General features: G+C 38.2%; 1 protein-coding gene across 2 annotated transcripts in view; it reads left to right on the top strand.

The window, feature by feature from the left end:
- csmd3b (CUB and Sushi multiple domains 3b) overlaps positions 1 to 24286 on the top strand; it is a 246350-nt gene that overhangs the window by 115279 nt on the left and 106785 nt on the right. For both annotated transcript variants that reach the window (XM_056249475.1, XM_056249476.1), the window contains 8 exons: positions 8822 to 8935; positions 9450 to 9545; positions 11909 to 12112; positions 15634 to 15758; positions 17572 to 17668; positions 19025 to 19129; positions 20424 to 20542; positions 20674 to 20743. In XM_056249475.1, the coding sequence (XP_056105450.1) occupies positions 8822 to 8935; positions 9450 to 9545; positions 11909 to 12112; positions 15634 to 15758; positions 17572 to 17668; positions 19025 to 19129; positions 20424 to 20542; positions 20674 to 20743 (930 nt within the window). The remainder of the gene's footprint in view (positions 1 to 8821; positions 8936 to 9449; positions 9546 to 11908; positions 12113 to 15633; positions 15759 to 17571; positions 17669 to 19024; positions 19130 to 20423; positions 20543 to 20673; positions 20744 to 24286) is intronic.

Genomic DNA, 24286 nt, shown 5'->3' on the forward strand with positions numbered 1-24286 from the left:
ATGCATTTTGATACATTTGACATTACATTTTGATGTTATATGAATATTACATCAATACATTTAGTCTACATTTTGTAAGTGCATTTTCAGCCCTGTTTCTCTCAGCTTCACTTTACAAAAGCAGTCCCTGATGAGGACGTCACCCTGTCTTCATCTTTAAAACTTTCCATGAGAAACAAAGCGATGCATTAGTGACCCCTAGCCTTGTGTAATTATAATGGGTCGAGTATGATTACAACATGTGCTACTTAAGCCTTCTACATTATTAATAGGTGCGTAAAAGCATGCGTAAAGGCATCCGTCTTTTGTTGAGATTCACTTTCTATAAAATGAATAAATAAACTGTAAACTGGCACAATATCATTTTTTTCCCCCTTCCAAATTGATTTGTTTTCTCTCATTGCCCCATTTTGTTTGGTGCATGCGAGCGAAACCTTAGCGGCCACGATTGTTTTCTGACATGAAGTGGTAATTGTCTTGGCATCGCTAAAGCCTTGGAGATGGGAAACTCAAGAATAATGGATTGAGGACCGCCACTATCTTCCCTTCTATTGTTCTTATCAAAGGCATAGGGGACACGTCTACTCCCCGCACGCAAGCTGGCAACAGACTTGATGAGCCATGATTCATTTTCCAGAGTTTGCAGCCACTTTCAATAACAGCCTAATTTCATAAGTGCCCACAATTCACACTATGGGCCCTATCTTGCACCCGGCGCAAATGACTTTGTAAACTGACGCATGTATCATTCCTATTTTGCACCCGCGCAAAGCGGGCTTTTCCCTCCACAGACACACGTCGGTAAACTAGGGAATGAACTTGCGCTCCCTGGGCGGGTCGGCGCAAAAAGGAGGCGTGTTTCGGCGCAAACATTCCCTAGTGCTATTTTGCAGTTCCAGAAAACAATTCCGCCACTAACCAGAAAAAACCTAGTCTAAAGTCAGTGGCGTGTTGTTCATAATGCTATTTTAAGCGCGCATGCTTGGCCATAATGTAGCGGGTGCACAACGCACACTTTGATTCTCTCATCAACACAGATGCAGCAGTTTTTATTTTTGCAAATCATACATTATAACAAGGAAAAATATTAACACATGAAGGAAATCATTGTGGTGTCCATGAAGATGTAAAACATGTAGGCCTAAATCTAGCTCACACATTTACCCAAATTTTTCAGGCTAATTGTAGTAATGACGGATCAGACCTGTTTGCCCAATAGTGGCAAGACACATGTGTATATAAGGACATCTGACAAATTAGTTTGTCTGTTAAGAACCAGGAAAAATAAATCTCCCATCCCCATACAGCGCCACTTCTCTGTCTTTCACGGCCCTGACAAGAACGTCGCTCTCCTCGGCTGTGAACCGCTCCTGGCGCGCGCCTGCTAAATCCGCAATAATAACAATCCGCCATGCAACATGCACACCTGCTCTTAAAGGGTATGTTGGATAATGGGAAAAAAATTGTCAAGGGAACTGCGAACGCGACTTATTCAATTCAAAATACTGAATAGAATTTATTGGACACCATCCAGGCTGCATAAGGTTGGTTTGGTTGATAACTCGGAATGCTGGAGGTGTCGGGACAAAAATGGTACCTTAGTACACATGCTCTGGAGTTGCCCAAGAATTCAGGCATTTTGGTCTTCCCTACATACAATCGTAGAGAAAATTGTCGACCAGAATATCCCGTTCACCCCTAGTCTGTTTATTTTGGGGGACCCCTCTGCTTTAAGTGACCTGACCCCTCCACTTTCTAGCTGGATCCAGACTGTCCTCATGCTAGGCCGGAAACTTGTGGTCAAAGAATGGAAAGCCCCCTCTGCACCAGCACTGGATTTGTGGTACGCCGCTCTGGGTCAGCTGGCTGCCCTTGAACAACTGTCCTATAGGTTGCTTGATAAAGTGGAGGAGTACAACTTAAAATGGGGGAAGTTTCATTCGTACACTTTGAAGGTTTAACGGCGTTCCGGCTCAAAAACATAGCATTTAACTAGGAAACATGATTGATGGATACAATACGGTACCTACATTTAGGCAAGGCTGTAACTCAAGGGCTAGGTGCATCATTGTTTTTTTGTGTGTGTGTTTTTTTGTTTTTTTGTTTTATTATTTTCTAAATGTATTTATTGTTCAGTTTTTGTCTATGGTTGTGCTATGTCCTCCTTTCATTCTATTTTGTTGTATGAGTACTGCTTCATTTTTTGGATGGACATGTGTGTGTGTTTAAGTGTTCTGAAAAAAACAATAAAATGTTAATCATAAAAAAAAAAGGGTATGTTGGATGACGCTCTGGTTGGTTTGTTTCCCGTTACGCCCAAACCACACCTATGAATAATGAAGCTATTTCAGACCAACCCCTTTTAAACTTGCGTTGGGCGCAAGAGTCATTTATCCCGCTGGTTAAATAGCAACAGCGCCGAGACCCGCCCACAAAGTTACTTGCGCTTCGCGCTTGATACTTGCGTTACAGATCGTTAAAATAGGGCCCTATAGCTGAGCTCCAAATGTCGAAGGCTGCCTACATCCTACATAGGCTAGTCATCTATCTATGGTTCCCTCTAAAGGCCCGAACACACCAAGCCGGCGGTCAGCGGCCTGATAGTCGTTGAGCGTCGGCCAGCCCAGTTTTTGTCCCACTAGTCACAGAACTTTCTCCAGCTTAATAAAAATAAAACTGAGGTTATCGTTTTTGGAAGAAATGAAGAAAAATGTAAAATCTCTACCCTCCTCAAAAAAAAGGGCTTAATAGCAAAGGAAGTGGTAAGAAACCTTGGTGTCCTAATAGATAATAATCTAAATTGTAATAGTCACATGGACTACTCAGCATTTTCATCTTAAAAATATCAATAAACTTAAAAAATGTATGTCTAAGGACGATCTTGAAAAGATCATACATGCTTTTATTTCTAGTAGGATTGATTATTGTAATGTGCTTTTAACAGGACTCCCCAAAAAGACTTTAAAACCGCTCCAAATGGTACAGAATAGTGCAGCCAGGATCCTTACAAAAACTATATTACTCCAGTTTTAAAGTCCTTACACTGGCTCCCAATTAGATACAGGATTAATTGTAAGGCACTTTTACTTGTTTTTAAGTCAATAAAGGGGATGGGACCTAAATACCTTCACGATATGTTTCAACAGCATACTCAACCAAGAGCCCTTAGATCACAGCATAAACAGCTTCTACTAAAACCTATAGTTAGAACAAAACAAGGGGAAGCTGCTTTTAAATACTTCGGCGTCCATCTCTGGAATCAGCTTCCAGAAAACATTAAAAATGCTCCAACTATCACAATTTTTAAAAATAGATTAAAGACCAAGCTTTTTTCAGATGCTTCTTGTAGTTAATGCGTAATAAATATATATATATATATATTTGTTTATTAATTTATTTTTTATTTTCATTTTTCTGTATTAATCTTCTTGTTGGTGTTTTAAATATATATATATATAGAATTTTAATTATGTATACTATACTGTGTGAAGCGCATTGTATTGCTGCTGTGTATGAAATGCGCTATACAAATAAAATTGCCTTGCCTAGCCTAGTCGGACCCTGTGCAGAACCTACATGTTAGTCGCATCATACATGTTAGTCGATCGGACCATAGGTGGCGCTATAACTGTCAAAAAGGTCTCATTATTATTAGGTGTTCAAGCACGAAGTGCCTGTTTTCCGCTGTCGAATTTTGTCCAAAACCTACTTTTGCGAACTAGTCCCTGGTTTTTCGCCCGATCGGAACCAAACCAGTCTAGGCCTATTCTCTGGAATCTCTAGATCAAAAAAAATGTAAAATTTGCAATTGGGTGGCTGTAACAGGGTCATTTAGAAAATGGGGCGTGGCAAAATACAGTCAAAAGCCTATAAATCATAAATAAAAACTCAGAACTTCACAAAAATTGATGAGCATATGTGTCATAACATGGTGAGGAAGCATGCAAAGTTTCATGGAGATCGGACCATAGGTGGCGCTATAACTGTCAAAAAGGTCTCATTATTATTAGGTGTTCAAGCACGAAGTGCCTGTTTTCCGCTATGTCGAATTTTGTCCAAAACCTACTTTTGCGAACTAGTCCCTGGTTCTTCGCCCGATCGGAACCAAACCAGTCTAGGCCTATTCTCTGGACTCTCTAGATCAAAGTTTCATGGAGATCTGACCATTGGTGGCGCTATAACTGTTAAAAAGCTTTAAAACCATAAATGTCCTATGGTAAATTGCCTGTATTGGCTGTAAATGGACATTTCCATCTATGATGTCAGTGTTTAAATGTATGCTAAATAAAACTTAATGTCTTTTGATGCTTTTGTGCTTAACGGCCTTAAAGGCCTTAACTGCTTGAACACCGCTAAATGCTGCTTGCAGCTTTAATTAATGTTATCGTTATCGATCCCGATAAGAAAATTTGGCCGGTATCTTAAATAAATGTATTATTTCCTTAAGCTGAGACGCTTCAGATGCGCACAGTTCAACATGATGGCTTTGCATTGCTTGAAATATGATTGGAATCACTTCAAAAAAGAAAATACAGTTCAGCGCTAGTCTGTCATATAGGCTACAAAAAATTATGGTGAGAACATCATTATATTTGTGTACTTGGGACATGGATTTAATGGTGAGACTTTGTTTTTTTTAATCAGGCTCTCAAAAATTATATAAAAATTTGGATTTAGATTTATCGGCCAATGCATCTGTTATCAGCTTTCAAATGAAAATAATTATCAGTTATCGTGTCTGCCAAAATGTTCGTATCGGAGCGTCCCTAGTTCTAAATAGATCCGTTAGGAACTTCATATATAGATCATTTTATGGATTTAGTTTTGATTAATTCATTTTGTTTTAATAATTTTTTTTATTTTAATTAAATGTAATGAATTAAACAGCTTATAGAAATACTTTATCAGTAGAAAAAAAGAAAAAAAAAACACATTAAGACATTTATATAGAACCTTATATAGAAAATTTTTGGCATTTGTTTAAAATTGGGTCTAGAATCCTATGTTCTACATAGAACCCCATTTACTGTTTTTCACTGAGCATGTTGAAATGTTTCTTACCTTTTGTACTTAGTTTTCGTCTTGGTTTTTGGCTTACTGAGCCGATGAAAGTCATTAATAAATGACAAACATAGAAGCGTAGTCAATTATTTCAATTATTTCAGTCTGTGATTCAGTGGAATCAAACTGGTGAAAATGTCATTCGTTGTCCAGAACTTTGCAGCAGGTGCCGCCGCATGCAATGCCAATAAAGCCAATCAGGTCCAGGTAATCAAGCTCTTTGTTTACCTCAAATGACAAATAAATCATTTTTTTCAAAATTGGTTTCTGCAAGAGTTTGATTACACGCTTGTATTGCCGAGCAGAGAACTGTTTAATCACACAGTGGCTATGCTGAGCACATGAAGCTCTCCATCGATCCTACAGCCCTGCTGAATCACTGAATCTCTGCCAGAATTCAAAGACACGGTTAAGGATGTAGTCGAGCCCTTCCAGCGGAAGAATGGAGGCATTTCCTTCTATCTGTCCATTTATATAATGACTTTACAGACCAGAGCTAAATTCATCCACTCCTGAGAACTGCATTTTGATGCTTGGCTTCTATATTTAAAGCCTTCTTTTTAATTAAAGCTCCAGTCGGCAAGTCTGGCAGATTGAGTGGATTTAGGAAAATTTTGAATGTTTACAACTCTCATGCCCCTCCCCCACTATCAACGGAAACCCTTCCACCGAGGGTGGTCAGTGCGTGTGCACCAGATTTTCAGTGAACGCCAGGACTCTAAAGTGTCACGCATTGAGCGTGACAGTCACTCATTTCGGTCTTTTGACACGCTCTCCCGCCACACATTGTATTTCTCACGCTGAAAAACTATTTGTAATATATTTTTAATATGCCGCAGCGCCCAAAACTCTGGCCGCGCCGCTCTCACTGTGGAACCGGCATGAATCAAGCGCATTTCCTCTGGTGTTGTTCGTCGAGCTACACAATAGCCAATCAGAAAATAGCACTATTGTATCTGGGTAAGATTTAACGCAACAACCAATGACAAAAATGTATCCAACCCCCCGTCGGCTGGGTGTCACTCTTACCTGTCTTCAAAACTTGAGAGCCCTGGAACGCGCCCGTCTCATCAGCATCCATCAACACCATGGAGTATTTGGAGGTATGCTGTCCTGGCTAATCTACCGATAGATTGCAATTGCTAACGTCATTTATACTCTAAATGAGCGTACTTGATTTTCCGCCATCACTCTTCGTTACTGCGCGAACTTCCGCGAACTTCAGGCGTGTGCATGTGATTGTAACGTGCGCGAGGGGTGGCGTGTGCCCGATCTGTGATTGACAGTCAGATCTCACACCCCCCTGTGCTGATTGGACATGATGAACCGGGAGCTGTGGATTTTTGCAAAACAAATAACACGCTCCAGGTGGAGTTAGAAGCTCGGGGTTTTTTCTAAAACCACTTTATTTATGTTGTTCTGTCAGATTATAGTGTCGATTTCACTGAATATGATCAAAAAAATGTTGCCGACGGCAGCTTTAATTTCACCATGGCAGCAAAAGAGAGATGCCAATAGTCAGTAGAATACTACTTTTCCCCTAAGTTTTGTTCATCGTACAATATTTTGTTTAATCTTCTCTAATCTTTAAGATATAGGGATTTGATGCAATGGTGATGAGTCGCATACTAATGATTTTCCCCTAATGGTGGAAACATCAAAGCATTGGACAGCAGATGAAACTGTAACAAGTGAGGCCATTGGAGGACGAAACCAATGAGCATGTTTGAAATAAACCTCCGAGAGCTCTCGCTGGTCTAAAATGCACAGATTCGTTGAAGAAACATGATTCTGCGTAATGTATTCGCATGTTCAAGTACTTATAGTGGCTTCTAAATGTGTGTGAAGTGAATGAGTAATACAGGCAGAAAACCTTTCATGACACATTTGCTGCTTTTTAGGATCAACAATCGAGAGGTCACTTTGATTAGTGTGCATTATAGCCGATAATGTCAATGGTTTAATAAAAACATATTTTGCCTTAATAAATGTAAAATAAAACAATAAATCATTGTAAATGCTACAAGTGGATCTACAAGTTTTTATTTTTTTATATAGATTTTTTTTCATGATAATTTTAGTTTAATTTTTAACAGTTTCTTTATTTTCTTATAAGTTATTTCATTAGATATTTGTTTAATGGTATCTTTTTTTTTAAAGAAGGCCGATGATACCATTACTGCTACTGATGTCTCTATGAAATTGATTTATTTTCTCAATTTTAGCCGTTATTAATAATAGCCATTCGGCATTACAGTATAATTAAAAGCTATCAATTTTAACATTTATTAAGCTTTTAAAAATATAATAACTTTTAATTGAAAGGAAATTGACCCATTATAATAAATGTCACCTTACCTGCCCTTCAATATATCAGGGCTAAATTTTTTCTATTGGCCCAGTCAGACCGGTTCAGATTTCTCTTTGCCCTGTCAAAATGCACAAAACGTTATTGTTTTCGTTGTTTTTGACCCATGTAACCTTGTAAACAGTGTTTTAAGATTTCCAGGTCTAACAGGATATATACAGAAATGAAATAGTTATCAAACACTTCAGTCTTCACTGCATAAATTGTGAATTAAATATAATGTAATTCTTATTAAAGCTACAAATGTTATTCAGCCAAAGCTGGATGATTTTCTCTTTTTCTTTAGTTCTTTGATTAACCTAATGTATGGAAGCTTGTTTCCGCCACAGAATGAAAAATAAAAAAGGTAATTGCGACTTTTTATCTCACAATTCTGACTTTTTTTCTCACAATTGCGAGTTTACATCTCACAATTCTGACTTTATTTCTCAGAATTGCGAGATATTAAGTCAGAATTTATTGATATAAAGTCGCAATTGCGTGTTATAAAGTCAGAATTGCGAGATATAAAGTCAGAATTTATTGATATAAAGTCGCAATTGCGTGTTATAAAGTCAGAATTGCGAGATATAAAGTCAGAATTTATTGATATAAAGTCGCAATTGCAGGTTATAAAGTCAGAATTGCGTGAAATAAAGTCGCAATTGCGTGTTGTAAAGTCAGAATTGTGAGATATAAACTATTCTGAGGGTAAAAAAGTTACTTTTTTTCCCTTAGAATTGGCCTGATAACTCGCAATTGCGACTTTATATCTCACAATTCTGAGAAAAGATGTCAGAATTTCGACATATAAACTCGCAATTATGTGTTATAAAGTCAGAATTGCGAGATGTAAACTCGCAATTGTGAGAAAAAAAGTCAGAATTGTGAGATAAAAAGTCGCAATTCTGTCTTTTTTTCTCGCAATTGCGACTTTATTTCTCATAATTGCGACTTTATATCTTGCAATTGTGACTTTATTTCTCATAATTGCGACTTTATATCTCGCAATTGCGACTTTATTTCTCAGAATTGCGACTTTATATCTCGCAATTGCGACTTTATTTCTCACAATTCTGACTTCATATCTCGCAATTGTGAGATAAATAGTCGCAATTATTATTTTATTTTTTTTATTCAGTGGTGGAAACAAGCTTCCATACTAATGACAGACATGACAACAGCAGGTTTATTAGGCTGCTGTCTCTTTAAGACCTGCCGCACATGGCGTGGATCGAACACACATAACATTTTCTCACAACTCACAACGTTTATTTAAGACTTCATTTAACACATTTAAGACTGTGCTTGAAAGGATACTCGACAAAATGGATATTTTGTTGGTCAGTAACAAGAATGTATCAATGTTTTTTTGAATATTTTGACACTTTGCCTGTTTTTTCTCCCCCTCAGTTCTATTTGGACAGTTTGTCCTGTTCCAGACGTCACTGAATGATGTTGTGGACATTTACGATGGGCCAACGCAACAGTCCTCTCTGCTGTCTTCTCTCTCTGGGTCTCACTCAGGTAAAGCTCAAACAATACATGCACTTATCCTTTTCAGTACTCAAAACTTAATGTTCATCTCAGGCCTTAAAATGTTCTGATGTGACGCTGTTATTTTCTGTGCTTTTGGGCTGCGTTGAGTTCTTTGATATCTATAGCATAGCTTCAACTATAAGAACAATACTAAGCAAAGATATGGTTAATAGAAATACCATAGAAGAAGAAATCATAGCTGTCACTCATGTGTAAATGTGATGAGGCTGTGTAAATTCTGTGTTTATCTCATAATTTGTGTTGGAGCGTCCTGTAGTAAATGGATCCGTCAGTGGCTTTTACTCTGGAAGGTGTTATTGTCATTTGATTGAACAGCCGAATGGGAGTTCAAAATAAAAAGAGACATTTCCCCTCTGCAGATATAGGCTACGTCTCTATCAGAAGTCTTTTGAAGCCGAAAGAAGCTAAAATGATGCTCAGTGATTTTTGATGTGTACGAAATGCAATTTTAAAATATATTTACTCTGTGTCTGTTTTCCAGGGGAGTCGTTGCCCTTGAGTACAGGAAATCAAATAACTATCAAGTTTACTACAGTTGGACCAGAAACTGCCAAAGGCTTTCATTTTGTATACCAAGGTCAGATTTCATCTCTATCAAGAAAAATATTTATATTTATTGCATTTATACAGCATCCAGACTATTGAAAATATTTTTGTTACTTCCTATAACAGTCAGTATTTGATATATACTTTCCAAAACACACAATCATAAACTTTAGTTTAATTTTTTAGAAATGTCTTTATGTGCTTTTGTCCTTTTATTATTATTAGTATTTTTTAAATATTGCTATTTAGGTATCATTTATTTTCATTTTAGTTTAAGTTTTAGTTTTTATTTATTCCCATTTAATAATTTTAGTGCTTCAACTTAAAATTATTTCAGTTTATTTTATTTCAGCTTTATGTCAGTTAATATAAATGTTTTTAATAGTTTTAGTCTTAGTTAATGATAATTAATAACCCGGGCACATGCCTGTTTTCAGAATTTTAGTCAACTAACAGTTATTGAAATCTTTTTTTCTGCACTTTAAAAATGGATATAACAAAATCTTTCTATATAAATAACATTTATTGTCACTTATGTTTTTAACATTATGTAATTAGCATTCCAGTTGTAGCGAAAGCTAAACACCAACCTTTTTTTTAGTAATTCTAATTCAGCATTGTGTATGCAATTCATACTTGCATGTACATTTGAATGTACTTGTCAGTAAAAAAAAAATCAATCTAATAAGACACTAAGGTTATTTCACTAATCAAATACATATAATGGTAGACATGCTTACCTCAGCAAATGTTTCAAATCTTTGAATGAAGCTTTACATAGCTTCACATTGTTTTAATATCTATAAAGAGCCTTGAAATGTAAAGAATGGTTTGTTCTAAAGCATTTCTCCCACACATCTTTATTTTGGTACTTTGGGAGTCAATCAAACTGACTCCTCTTCTGTGACTGAATAACAAGTTCAAACCCTAGTCTGTTCCAGATTAATCATTATATTCTCCCCTTTTCATTTCAGATGCCTGGTTTTATATATGTTTGATTTGTGATTTAAATGGGCATTACCAAGATATCTACAATGTTATTTACATATCTACAAGCACAGGAGACCGGTAGAATCCAGAATTTGTTAGCAGGTCAAGGCCTGACATTTTCAAGTTGTGTTTGTTCCACTTACTGTGTAACATAGTTTCAGCCTTTTTAAAAGAAATATGTGTAGATTGAATAAATGTCTTTCTCTTACAGATACACATTTGTTTGTTTTTGATAACAAGTATTGCTGCCACAGTCAAGGCCTTTTCATTAGGGGTGTAACGGTACACAAAAAATGATGGTTCGGTTTTGAAGTCACGGTTCGGGATGTTTTCGGTACAGCAGTGGTTCAAACACTGGTTTACTGAACAAACCATGTCTGTCTTTAAAAAGGGCTGTCAATATTGCTGAAACACAATGCGTACACTTTTTCATGCAAAAAGCAAAATATGTTGGTTAAAATAGGTTAGAATTATTGCGCTCCATGGCACTTGTCTTCTGCGAAGTTAAACGTAGACTAGTTTGCTGTCAAGATAATCGTTGGAATGGAAAATACTTGCCTGAATATGTAACATTTACAGGTAAGTAACCGTAAGATGAGGAAAACACATTAAACAACATGCATCTGACAGTAGGGCAAGCCATGTAGGTTTATGGTTTAGTTTGAAATGCTTAAAGGGTTAGTTCACCAAAAAATTTAAATGATGTCATTAATGACTCTCCCTCATGTCGTCCCAAGCCCGTAAGACCTCCGTTCATCTTCGAAACACAGTTTAAGATATTTTAGATTTAGTCCGAGAGCTTTCTGTCCCTCCATTGTAAATGTATGTAAGGTATACTGTCCTTGTCCAGAAAGGAAATAAAGACATCATCAAAGTAGTCCATGTGACATCAGTGGGTTAGTTAGAATGTTTTGAAGCATCGAAAATACATTTTGGTCCAAAAACAACAAAAACTAGGACTTTATTCAGCATTGTATTGTCTTCCGGTTCTGTTGTGGATCCGCGTTCAGTGCCGCCGCTGACGTAAGACGCTGCTGACGCTGCTGACGTGAGCGACATGAGGGCGAGTCATTAATTACATCATTTTCATTTTTGGGTGAACTAACCCTTTAATATAAAGCATGTGTCATGTTTAAGACACCTATGAGACCTTCATTATTTTTCAGATGTGTTTGCAACATCAAAGTATATCAATAAGACATATTGTCCCATCCTAGAGGGAAACTCAGAGTTTTAAATTGTTGCACACACAAAGTTCAGCACGTGCAGTGATTAAAACAACTCTCAATACCGAACCGAAAGTTTTGGTAGGAATACGTGTACCGTTACACCTCAATAGAAACACAAAGACACTCCTTTGCGAGGTAAAACTCTCTAAGTGTCTCTTGTATGATCCTGTCTCAGCTGTACCAAGGACCAGCGCCACGCAGTGCAATTCAGTTCCAGAGCCTCGCTTCGGCAAGCGCATTGGCAACAACTTCGCTGTGGGTGCGTCAGTGATGTTCGAGTGTAACCCAGGCTACACACTCCACGGCTCCTCTGCCATTCACTGTGAAACCGTCCCTGATGCTCTGGCTCAGTGGAATGACACGCTGCCCACTTGCGTCGGTAAGTTCAGCCCTCATCAGAGTGACGCACAATCGATGTGGCCTTTTGTCTTCACAGCTAGGTTGTGTAACCAAGCATAGTTAGCTGAATGATACATCGCAGCGAAGCAAAACACAAGCTGAAGTAAAGCTGTGCAGAATGTGACCGGGAGTATCTTTTACTTGAGCAGAGTTAATTAGGCAGATTGTGTTTGAGTTAGCACAGGGAAACAGGCTGAGGCCAAATATCATGATACAAGCAGACACTCTTCAGCTGTTTACTCTTTTAGAGAGGTGTTTAGCAGAGTAAGAGGTCTGATTTTAACAAGCCACCTAATTGTGTCTCTGTCAATCTCTCTTTCTGTCTTACTATGGATTTTCTGCTACACAAACTATTATGTTTTTCCCATCATATTTAGGCTGAAAGACAGCAAGAACTGTGTGTTCAGCAGTCAGTATATAAAGTTTGTATTTATATATATATACAGTATATACACACACTAGGGCTGTCAGTTAAACGCGTTATTAACAGCGTTAACGCAAACCCATTTTAACGGCGTTAATCTTTTTATCGCGAGATTTACAGTCTTTTTGGCCTAGCAAACTTTGTCGTTTTTTTCACATGCTTTTGCAACAGGACGCGGCATGCGCGATGAACCCCATTCATTTCAATGGCTTGCGCCGCGCGAGGACGTTTTGTTGCTTTGTCGACCAAAGCGCGAGCGGATCTAGCTAGACCGGAAACAAAACGACAGGCACGACGCCGCACACACTTGTTTGGGCTTGTGAGCCGGCCAAATAGTAGGTTAACGTTACGTTTTGAGTGGATGACGAGCGCGAGACGCCGAATGGATGCCAATAAGATTCTGAATGGAAAGTTTACTTTTAAAAAGTTGCCAAATGGTCCCATTGACAAGACCAAAGTGATCTGTGTGTTTTGTCGTTGTGAACTGAGCTATCATCATCGCAGCTCGTCCAGTCTGAAATACCACTTGATGATGGCCAAGCACACACACACACACACACACAGCTGATGCGAATTCTCCGCCCCTTCGTCAATATCAGGACCTCGTCAGTATTTCTTTCACCCTTGTATTGATGGACAGTGTTACATTGAGAGATTATTTGCTACAAGTGAGAATGTTAGTGTGAAATTGAACACTGTATATGCCAATGTTGTTTTCAATAAAAAACATTTGCACACAGCAAGCCGATCCACTTTTCCATGTTGTTAAGAGCATTAAAATGAGAAAAATATTATGGGACAAAAAGAAATCAAGAGACATTTAGAATAGATAAAAATTTGCGATGAATTGCGATTAACTATGACATTAATGCGATTAATCGCGATTAAATATTTTAATCGTTTGACAGCCCTAACACACACACAAACACACACATACACAGTACCGGTCAAAATTTTAGGTCTTTTAAGTCTCTCATGCTCATCAAGCCTGCATCTATTTGATCAAAAATACAGATTTATTTTTTAAATTGTGAAATATTATTACAATTAAAAAAAAAAAATGTAATAAGCATGCAACAGTGAGACAAGCTTGTTGCATGCTGGAGTAATGATGCTGAAAATTCAGCTTTGCATCACAGAAATAAATTATATTTTAAAGTATATTAAAATAGAAAACATACTTTTTAAAATATAATTCATTTCTGTGATGCGAAGCTGAATTTTCAGCATCATTACTCCAGCATGCAACAAGCTTGTCTCACTGTTGATGTTACTTTAGGAAAAAAAAAAAAAACACATTTCATTATATAACCTATATGTTACAAACGCTGACAAAATATGAGAATACTGTAATGTTGCTCATGACAGGCGTCTGCTTTATTGTTTCACACCTTGTTTTGTTTCCCTGCTCATCTCTGTGTAAAAGGTCAGAAATCTGTGGTATTTCACATGATTACCTGAGCGCATGCTGAATTCTATATATCACTGGTTAAAAATGAATGACCCCAAAATTCCAGGGAAGTGAATTTGGTTAATAATTGAAGAATCTGACACAGATATATTGAGCCCTGCTCCATATCCGGCCTCCCCGTTTCTCCTCGCTCTCTTGCTGCATCAATCAGGATGTCCCTACCCACTCGTAGCTGTTTAAACAAAGTGATTGGCTTTGACCTCTAGATTATCCGCTTGTCCTTGACAGATAGCATCTTACCTAAGCATGGGATAACAAAGACAGTTCTGCCCTGCCAGAGTCAGATAGCAGCCTGTGCTTTGTTATTGACAGATCCACTCAGTGGCTCCTAGAGCTGCTCGAGACAATAGCTGGCAGGACTTCAGCAAACAAGAGAAAATTGCTTAACCGGCTTCTCCTGTAGGAGAGAGACGACATGTTATACAGTCTTTCCTGATTTTTCTGTGCTACCTTGTGCTTTTTAAATGCAGTGAAAAATGCAGCAACTAGGAGAACGTAACTTAAAGAAACGGTTCACCCAAAAATACAAATTCTGTCATCATTTATGTATCCTTATGTCATTCCAAACCTGTATGATTGACTTTCTTAAGGTCAATTCACACCGCACCGACAGACACTTCTACCTTTAAAGAGGACCTGTGCTTTTTATGCTTTTTTACATCTTCAACTTTCTTTAGTGTGTAATGTTGCTGTTTGAGCAGGAAAAAGCTCTGCAAAGTTTCAAAACACAAAGTCCCTCCAGTAGGAGTTATTCTCTATATCAGTGTCAGTGTTTCTGAACTCCCTGAAACGCCTCCATTGTAGTCTTGAGTTTCTTCCGGGAACGAACACGTCACAATATTCCTCATTTAAATAATTAATACGCAGAATAAAGGGGCGGGGCCTGGTTGAGTTAGTTAGTAGTGTGTTGAAACTGGCGGTTATGGTAAGGGGCGGGACATTTACCAAACACACTCGAAGCGCTCGACCAATCACAACACACTGGTCCAGCCGACCAATCAGAGCACAGTGTGCTTTTCAGAAGGAGGGGCTTCATAGAGACAGGAACTAAACAGAGCGTTACTGACAGACTGGGAAGAGAGGAGCTGCAACAATGGAGAATAGGGGGAAAATAATGTTTTTTTTTAACATTCAAGCATGAAACCCTATTCTAGTAGAGCCCAAAAACAAAATCAAGACTTTTTAAAAGGGCAAAATAGGTCCTCTTTAAAAAGTGGGCTGAGAAATCATATGCATATATCTTCTGTATCTTATAATCACATTACCGTTTCCATTGCTCCAAGACAATATCTGTGCAGCAATTTTCATTTCATTAAAGATTTTTTTTTTTTTTTTTTTAACTAAATGTAAAACCTAGTTGGATGGTGATTACAGAATCATAGAAACACCTGCTCAGTATCTGTTTAAAAAAGCAAGTATATTTTTAAAGGCAGGAAAGCATCAAGGCCTAGTCGTGAGTAATCATATACAGCCACGTTGGCTTTGATTACTCATCAAAAGTTGCTTCTCTTTTGTACCAAGGTTGATGAATCCCATCTATTTTCACAGCACTGGAAGTTAATGCTTATTGTAACACACTTTCCTGTCTTTTGATTCGTCTTCACAGTGCCTTGTGGAGGGATCCTGGCGATGCGTAAGGGGACCATTTTGTCCCCGGGTTACCCGGAACCCTACGATAACAACCTCAACTGTGTGTGGAAGGTGTCTGTTCCTGAGGGAGCTGGAATACAAGTGAGTGGAGGAGCTTGTTTGAAGTTCCTCAAATTAAATGTTTCAGACAAGAAGCATCAGTGATCGAAAAGTTTAAACTACAATAAAGGGAATTCTTAATGTCTAATTAATTATGCATAAGGCAATGTTTAATTTAGAAATGATGGGGAGTACAGTTCTACAAACTTCAGTGACAGTCTGTTTCTTCACCTTGCCTGTTTTTTTTTGGGGGGGGGGGGGGTTTGTGCAAATGTAGTGATTTTGTTGATATATGTCGCAATATGTCAAATACAACAAATCCCCAAAAATCACGTTCATTATAATCAGTGACGCTGTCTGCACTGGAAATAACTGTTTCTATGTGAATATATTGTAAAATGTAATGTATTTTCTGTGATGCAAAGCTGAATTTTCAGCATCATTACATGATCTTTCAGAAATCATTCTAATATGCTGCTTTGCTGCTCAAGAAATATTTCTTATTATCAATATTTATGGAAACCTTTTCTCAGAATATAAAAGTTCAAATTTTCATGTAAAAGATGTATGGATAGATAGACAGATAGATAGATAGATAGATAGATAGATAGATAGATAGATAGATAGATAGATAGATAGATAGATAGATAGATAGATAGATAGATAGATAGATAGATAGATAGATAGATAGATAGATAGATAGATAGATATACAGACAGACAGACACAGACAGACACAGACAGGCAGACACAGACAGACAGACACAGACAGGCAGACAGACACAGACAGGCAGACAGACAGACACAGACAGACAGACACAGACAGACACATACAGACAGACAGACACAGACAGACACAGACAGACAGACAGACACAGACAGACACATACAGACAGACAGACACAGACAGACAGACACAGACAGACAGACAGACACAGACACAGACAGACAGACACAGATAGACAGACAGACAGACACAGACAGGCAGACAGACAGACAGACACAGACAGGCAGACAGACAGACACAGACAGGCAGACACAGACAGACAGACACAGATAGACAGACAGACAGACAGACAGACACAGACAGGCAGACAGACAGACAGACAGACACAGACAGGCAGACACAGACAGACAGACACAGATAGACAGACAGACAGACACATACAGACAGACAGACACAGACAGACACATACAGACAGACAGACACAGACAGACACATACAGACAGACACAGACAGACACATACAGACAGACAGACACAGACAGACAGACAGACAGACAGACAGACACAGATAGACAGACAGACAGACAGACACAGACAGGCAGACAGACAGGCAGACACATACAGACAGACAGACAGACACAGACAGACAGACAGACACAGACAGACAGACACAGACAGACAGACAGACACAGACAGACAGACACATACAGACAGACAGACAGACACAGACAGGCAGACACAGACAGACACAGACACAGACACAGACAGGCAGACACAGACAGACACAGACAGACAGACAGACAGACACAGACAGGCAGACACAGACAGACAGACATAGACAGACAGACACAGACAGACAGGCAGACACAGACAGGCAGACACAGACAGACATAGACAGACAGACACAGACAGACAGACAGAAAGACAGACACAGACAGAGACAGACAGACAGACACAGACAGAGACAGACAGACAGACACAGACAGACAGACACAGACAGACAGACACACACAGACAGACACACACACAGACAGACAGACAGACAGACAGAAAGGACTTCCGTACTATATTGTCTTTGTGCTTTTTATCTACCACTTCTTGCTCATGTATTTACTTCCTTTATAAATCAGATCCAAGTTGTGAGTTTTGCCACAGAACATAACTGGGATTCTCTGGATTTCTATGATGGCGCAGACAACAATGCACCCAGACTGGGCAGCTATTCAGGTGAGAGTTTAACTACTGGAAAAAACATGCTTTTTCCTGTTTTGGAAGTTGAAATCTCTGGCTGATCTCTCACTCCAAGGACCCTCGTCAGTATATACTGTATATGTAGGTCTACTTTTTTGTCTGTCACCACATGAGATTTTAAGTTAATATTTTAATAATTTAACAACACATTTGCATGTTCACATGTTTTTACTTAATCAATGGTCACATGCCATGCAGGTAAACAAAAGAGTTTATCTTTTTATTTTAAATTATAAGCTGTATTTCTTTGCGAACCCCAATTTGGGTTTTGAAAATATGGAAAAGAAATATACTATAGACTGGACACTTTATTACTATTGCTGTAGATAATTTTTGTAATCGTAAGGAATAAGGTTGGTTATGCTGCGTGCAATGATCATCATTCGGAAATATCTCACTGCTGAAAGCCACGATTGACCAATCAGAATCAAGTATTGCTGACTAGTGTCATTTTATAAGCTTGTGTAATTCATGTTACAGCCATATTACATTAGGAGTGGTTTAATGCCTCCTTCCAAACAAAATAATCTTTGCTCTTAGCTGAAAATGAATTCAAATAAAAACATTGGAGATTGCTCAGCAGAACTTGATATCATTAATTGAGTCACACCTTGAAAAATTGTTTGTAATTTTTGAAGCCAGCACACTTGGAGGAGGCTCAAGTTCTCGGCTCAGTGCTGTTTTTGGCTAGCTAATGAATTGCTCTGCCTGGCAGCACGTGTAATGGGTTCTGCACCTCGACACTCAGCACTTCATTTGTTTGTAAACCGAGCGGCCGGAGGAGGTGTACTGATGCTAACAGCTTGTCATTGCGGAGCCCTGATGGCTCAATGCTCTTCTTGTCATGAAGACACGGTTTACAGTGTTTTTGTAACAGTGTTTCTGGGCTATTCCTGGAGGATGGGAAACATTGGTTCAGAGTGTCCTGTTGGGAACAGTGACTTTATCTTGCTTTCAGGGACAGGGAAGGTTTTTATGGCTGCGCTGCGGGAGCAGTAATTGAGATGTTTCCAGCAGCTCAGAAGTTGACCTCAGAGTTGAACTGTACAGCAGGAAGTATTTAAAACAGTGAGGTTTCTGTGTCAAAAGACTAATGTTAACAGGTGTACCAGAACTTTTCTTCACAACATGAACATTAAAGATGTTCCCATTAATAAGAGTCTTATGTGGTCTTAGGCCACCCTTCCGTATGCTCTAAACGTCTTTGCTTGGTAATCCACCTTATCTGTTTTTTATTTCAACCCCAGCTGGTGTGATTTTGACTGTGCAAAAGTAAAGAATCACAGCTTTTCTTAATCTTCAACATTCATAACGCAGTTTCCCCTTTATCAGGAACCACCATTCCTCAGCTCCTGAATAGCACGTCTAACAACCTCTACCTGAACTTTGTGTCAGACATCAGTGTGTCAGCAGCCGGCTTCCATCTCGAATACACAGGTACAACTATAACAACATTACTCTATTGATGCCCTTTAAATGACCCCGTCTGTTAAATAAAGCTCAAAATCCTTCTGGTCTGCTTTTATTACCCCACCCTAGACCTTGACCTCTTGGGGAAATTTATTTGCTTGTCAATTTTCTATAGTAGTAACAAGTAGGGTGAGCATATATATATATAGATAGATAGATAGATAGATAGATAGATAGATAGATAGATAGATAGATAGATAGATAGATAGATAGATAGATAGATAGATAGATAGATAGATAGATAGATAGATAGATAGATAGATAGATACGTAGATAGATAGATAGATAGATAGATAGATAGATAGATAGATAGATAGATAGATAGATAGATAGATACGTAGATAGATAGATAGATAGATAGATAGATAGATAGATAGATAGATAGATAGATAGATAGATAGATAGATAGATAGATAGATAGATAGATAGATAGATAGATAGATAGATAGATAGATAGATAGATAGATAGATCCACCTGTGTCTCATTACCTTGTCAGTCTCAACCTATTTAAACCATGTACACTCATTAATTCCCTGCGAAGTCTTGTATGTTGTTGCGCTGCATTTCTGAGTATTTTTCATGTATTTCGGTTTTTGGACTCTCTGCCTGCCTTTGGATTACCCATTTGCCTTGTTCCCAATCTTGTGTTTTTTGTTTGTTTGGACTGCCTACCTGTGTTTTGACCTGTTGCCTGTACATTGGATTGCGTGTCAGAATTGCCCCATTATTAAAAGCTGCATTTGGATCTCAACCTTCTTGTCTCAGAGCAGTTCGTAAGATAGATAGATAGATAGATAGATAGATAGATAGATAGATAGATAGATAGATAGATAGATAGATAGATAGATAGATAGATAGATAGATAGATAGATAGATAGATAGATAGATAGATAGATAGACATTTTCCATCTTATTTTTATAGCGAGTAATCAAAGGGATAATGCCAGTGGAAAGAGCTGGTCTCAGCCAACAAACGTATTTTCATACCAGAATTCTGCCAAATGATCTGTATGACTGCAGATGCTGAGCCAGAGAGAGACACCTGTTCTACACAAAACAGAGCCAGGTGTCCATATTTACATCCATAAAATAATTAGCCAGAAAACGGTCCTTCTGACCAAATGTTTTCAGACACCAGCACTCCAGATCCTGGAACCTGAACCTGAAATCTTTTCCGAACAGTTGCGGTCTGTGCTACTCTGTGGAGATGTTTCTATAAACCCGATGATTGCAGCAGTTTTGATCTCTGTGTGTTTACAGCTATTGGCCTAGATACATGTCCAGAGCCTCAGACTCCAACCTATGGGATTAGAGTTGGAGATCGATACATGGTGGGAGATGTTGTCATGTTCCAGTGTGAGCAAGGATACTCTTTACAGGTGAGGGCAATGTGTTTCTTTTGTGCATTGATCACTTCTTTGTAAATAGTTGTTCATCCATATATAGATTCCTGGGAGCACAGTGCTGTATTTGTGATTCAAAAATGTTGATCTGTTTTGTTTTTGTCTAGGGAAATGCCCATATCACATGCATGCCTGGACCAGTGAGGAGGTGGAATTATCCGGTTCCTCTTTGCCTCGGTACGGTCTTATTAAATTCATTGTGGAAGATTGTGTTTCTCAGTTTCAGATTCCCTTTCATCAGCAATTGAATATGAGGCACCACGACGGGTTATGTGAGTTTCGGCTGAAGTTTGATTCATCGTCTCCTCCTTAAGCTTCTCCTGTCCCGACAGGTTTTATTTAATTCTGAACCTAAAATGCAGAGCGCGGCAGAGTTTTCGATCGTGCTATAGAACATTGTGATGGATTATCTGGTGTTTATTTATGGGGCCCTTTTTAAAGTGAAAGCCAACTAGAACCTTTATGTTTCAGCGTTTGGCTTCATTTTTCAACTGTTTTAGCCTCAGCCAAGCTGAAAATCCTGAAATTCCCAGCTCAATAATTCACCACCCAGCTGCTCGTACACAATCTGAATGCAAGCACTCCTACAACTATGACTTTTTTAACAGTCCTTTCTGGATGCTTTCTGCTCAACTCAGAGGGCAAAGATATCTCTAAGCTTGAGTTTACAAGACTACACTTGTTTAGTCACTGGCAAAAGCCTTTTTCCAAATAAATGGCAAGCTTTTTTAACACAAAAATGATCAGTAAAGAATCGAGATACATTTGTTTTTCGACAGACTGAATATGTGGATTTTACCCTTCGTCGGCATGTTTTTTTAACATGATTTTTTAATTGCATATCTTATTGTGAACCATTCATCCATGCATATGTTTCATTAAAAAAAATGTTCCTTATAATCATAATGTCATAACTGGACCTTCCAGTGAAAACAACAGACTTCTCTCTGGTGATGCGTGTAGCAATTTTAATAATCATAATCATTAGTAATAGTTAGTAATCAATAATCATTTAGTCTGCTGAAACGTCACCCCTGCAAGCTCATGTTGATATTTCTTTTACAGAATGTTGCTGTTGTTTATTATAAATGATTTATCGTGCACATCATTATTTTTTTCAATTCATGTGCACTCTAAACTTTAAGTTACTTAAGTGCTTCTAGTGGCAACAGTTCAAGTTAAAAAAAATTATTTCTGTGTCATGCCAAACATTTGGCCCATCCCACATGGGATTACAAGACACCACAAACATCTTCCGGTCGCATATACAAATCATTCGGAGAAATACATGAATACAAATAAATACGTACACACATGTATACACACACACACAGCATATACAAACAAATCCTCATCTACAAATTATCTCGATAAAGAGCTTTTTTCCTCTTCTCCCAGGCTTTCTCAAGATAGTTGGCTAATTTATGTTTCATATGTGAACAGCCATCTCAATCTTTGAGCATCATCCATATTTACCAAATCAATCTCTGGTTTTATCTTACAAAACAAAAAATCACGCTGTTCACAATAAAATGGGCAGTTGAAAAAAAATGGAACTCATTTTCTATATCATTCAAACAACACATGGGATAGATGCCAACAAGTGGAATTTCAATTGATTTTTATTATCATTTTTGTTGATTGGTTTTCCTGAACACTTCCTCCTAGTCAGACAAACACACAGCTCCACCCCTAAGCTTATGACACTGGTTGTATTAGCATGCACATTTACAGTGACACTCTATAACAAAATGATTGGAAACACGGTGCCCAGAGTAATGCAGTCTGTGAGCTTTGAGTGTTGCAAATCGAAATATAGCAACTCGAAAGAGAGAGGAAATGACCAATTTGGCCATTGATTTGTGTGTTTGTGTTCGCGGGGGATGCACTCTTTTCCATCTGGTCCTTGTGGACTCAACATGAAGATTCCCTTTGACTGCCAAGCTGATGTGCCAGACGTCTCTTAGCCTTTCACTGCATCAAGCCCTTCTGTTTCTAGCACACCCTGTGTGGCCAGCATGCTTTTCTATGAGACCAAGTTTGTCTTTTTCCTCAGATCAGTACATCTCTGATCAAGAGCATCTTGTTTATCTTTTATATTGCTTTGGCTCATGTTTGAGTTGGCTGTCCCTTGACCTGCCCAATTCCCCTTGCTTCCTGTTTAAAAGAAATTTTCTACTACTGATATATTCAGCAACATCGTCCAGCCTCTCCTGTGCCAAAACTAGACCTCTCATCAAAGACTATCAGCAGGGATCTCCATATTACTGTTGGAATCACCACTTAAATCCCCACGCCTCATGCCTCTTAAAAGAGACAATGGCTTTTGTTTTTGTGCCAAGCAAATGAGAATTTCTCTGTATACCAGTGCGTGTTTATTGCTTTTATTTCTGTTTAGTACTTATCTGCTCCTCTGTTTCACTTCTTCTTTAGCAACAGTGCAATCTAAGAGTAAGTGAAACGTAAAGAACTGAACACAAGGGAGTTGATGTAATATGCAAATGGTTTCTCTTGCCGACTGCAGCTTTACACCTGTCTTGTACTGGATCTGATACAGTCATTTTACAGTGTGAGGCCCATCTTCTGTAATTCAGATTCAAACTAGTTTTACTGGCCAAGTGTGATCACATGTACAATGTACACAAGAGCTCTTAGCACTTATATATGCTCATGTATAATTATGATGCATCACTGCTAGGGTTAAACGACTACTTGTTCTTCATGTTGACTAGTAGTGTCAACTAGTAGTGGATCACATGACCTCAGTTGCACAGTTTCCAGTATTTTCATTCCGTGTCATGACAGCAGGATGTATTTGCATCCGAAGTTACCCGAAAGGGATCAAATGAAGTAAAAATGAAGCATTTTGCATTCACAAAACACATAAGCACATTGACATCTGAGATTATCTAGTTCTACCATGAAACAAAAAAAAAGTGTTGTGACTGTTTCATGCAGCATTTAAGAGACTAAAAGCAGCATAATTCTAGCAGTTGAAATATGCACAATTTAAATTTATTTAATTAAAGTTAATATTAATATATATGGCAAGGCAAGGCAAGGCAAGGCAAGGCAAGGCAAGGCAAGGCAAGTTTATTTATATAGCACATTTCATACACAATGGTAATTCAAGGTGCTTTACATAGAAAAATCTAAAGAAATAGGAATAATTAAAACAGTTAAGAATAAAGAGATTAAAATAATCAAAAGAAATAAGAATAATTAAAACAGTTTAGAATAAAAAATTAAATAAAATACAGTACAAACAGTCGGACACAGTGGCAAAGTGCTCATTCAGTAAATGCATAGCTAAACAGATGTGTTTTGAGTCTGGATTTGAATGTGACTACTGTAGGAGCACATCTGATCTCCTCTGGAAGCTGGTTCCAGCTGCGGCTGGCATAGTAGCTAAAAGCAGACTCTCCTTGCTTAGAGTGAACCCTTGGTATTTCTAGCTGATGTGATCCTAATGATCTGAGTGATCTGTTGGGTTTATATTCAGTGAGCATATCTGCAATGTATTTAGGTCCTAGGCCATTAAATGATTTATATACCAGTAATAATACTTTAAAATCAATCCTAAATGTAACTGGGAGCCAGTGTAAAGACCTGAGGACTGGTGTGATGTGTTCATATTTTCTGGTTCTGCTCAGAAGCCTGGCAGCAGCGTTCTGTATGAGCTGCAACTGTCTTATGGTCTTTTTAGGAAGGCCAGTGAGG

This window comes from Rhinichthys klamathensis, unplaced genomic scaffold (assembly GCF_029890125.1).
Source record: "Rhinichthys klamathensis goyatoka isolate OS25496 unplaced genomic scaffold, OSU_Roscu_1.1 h1tg000060l_1, whole genome shotgun sequence".
Lineage (NCBI taxonomy): Eukaryota > Metazoa > Chordata > Actinopteri > Cypriniformes > Leuciscidae > Rhinichthys > Rhinichthys klamathensis.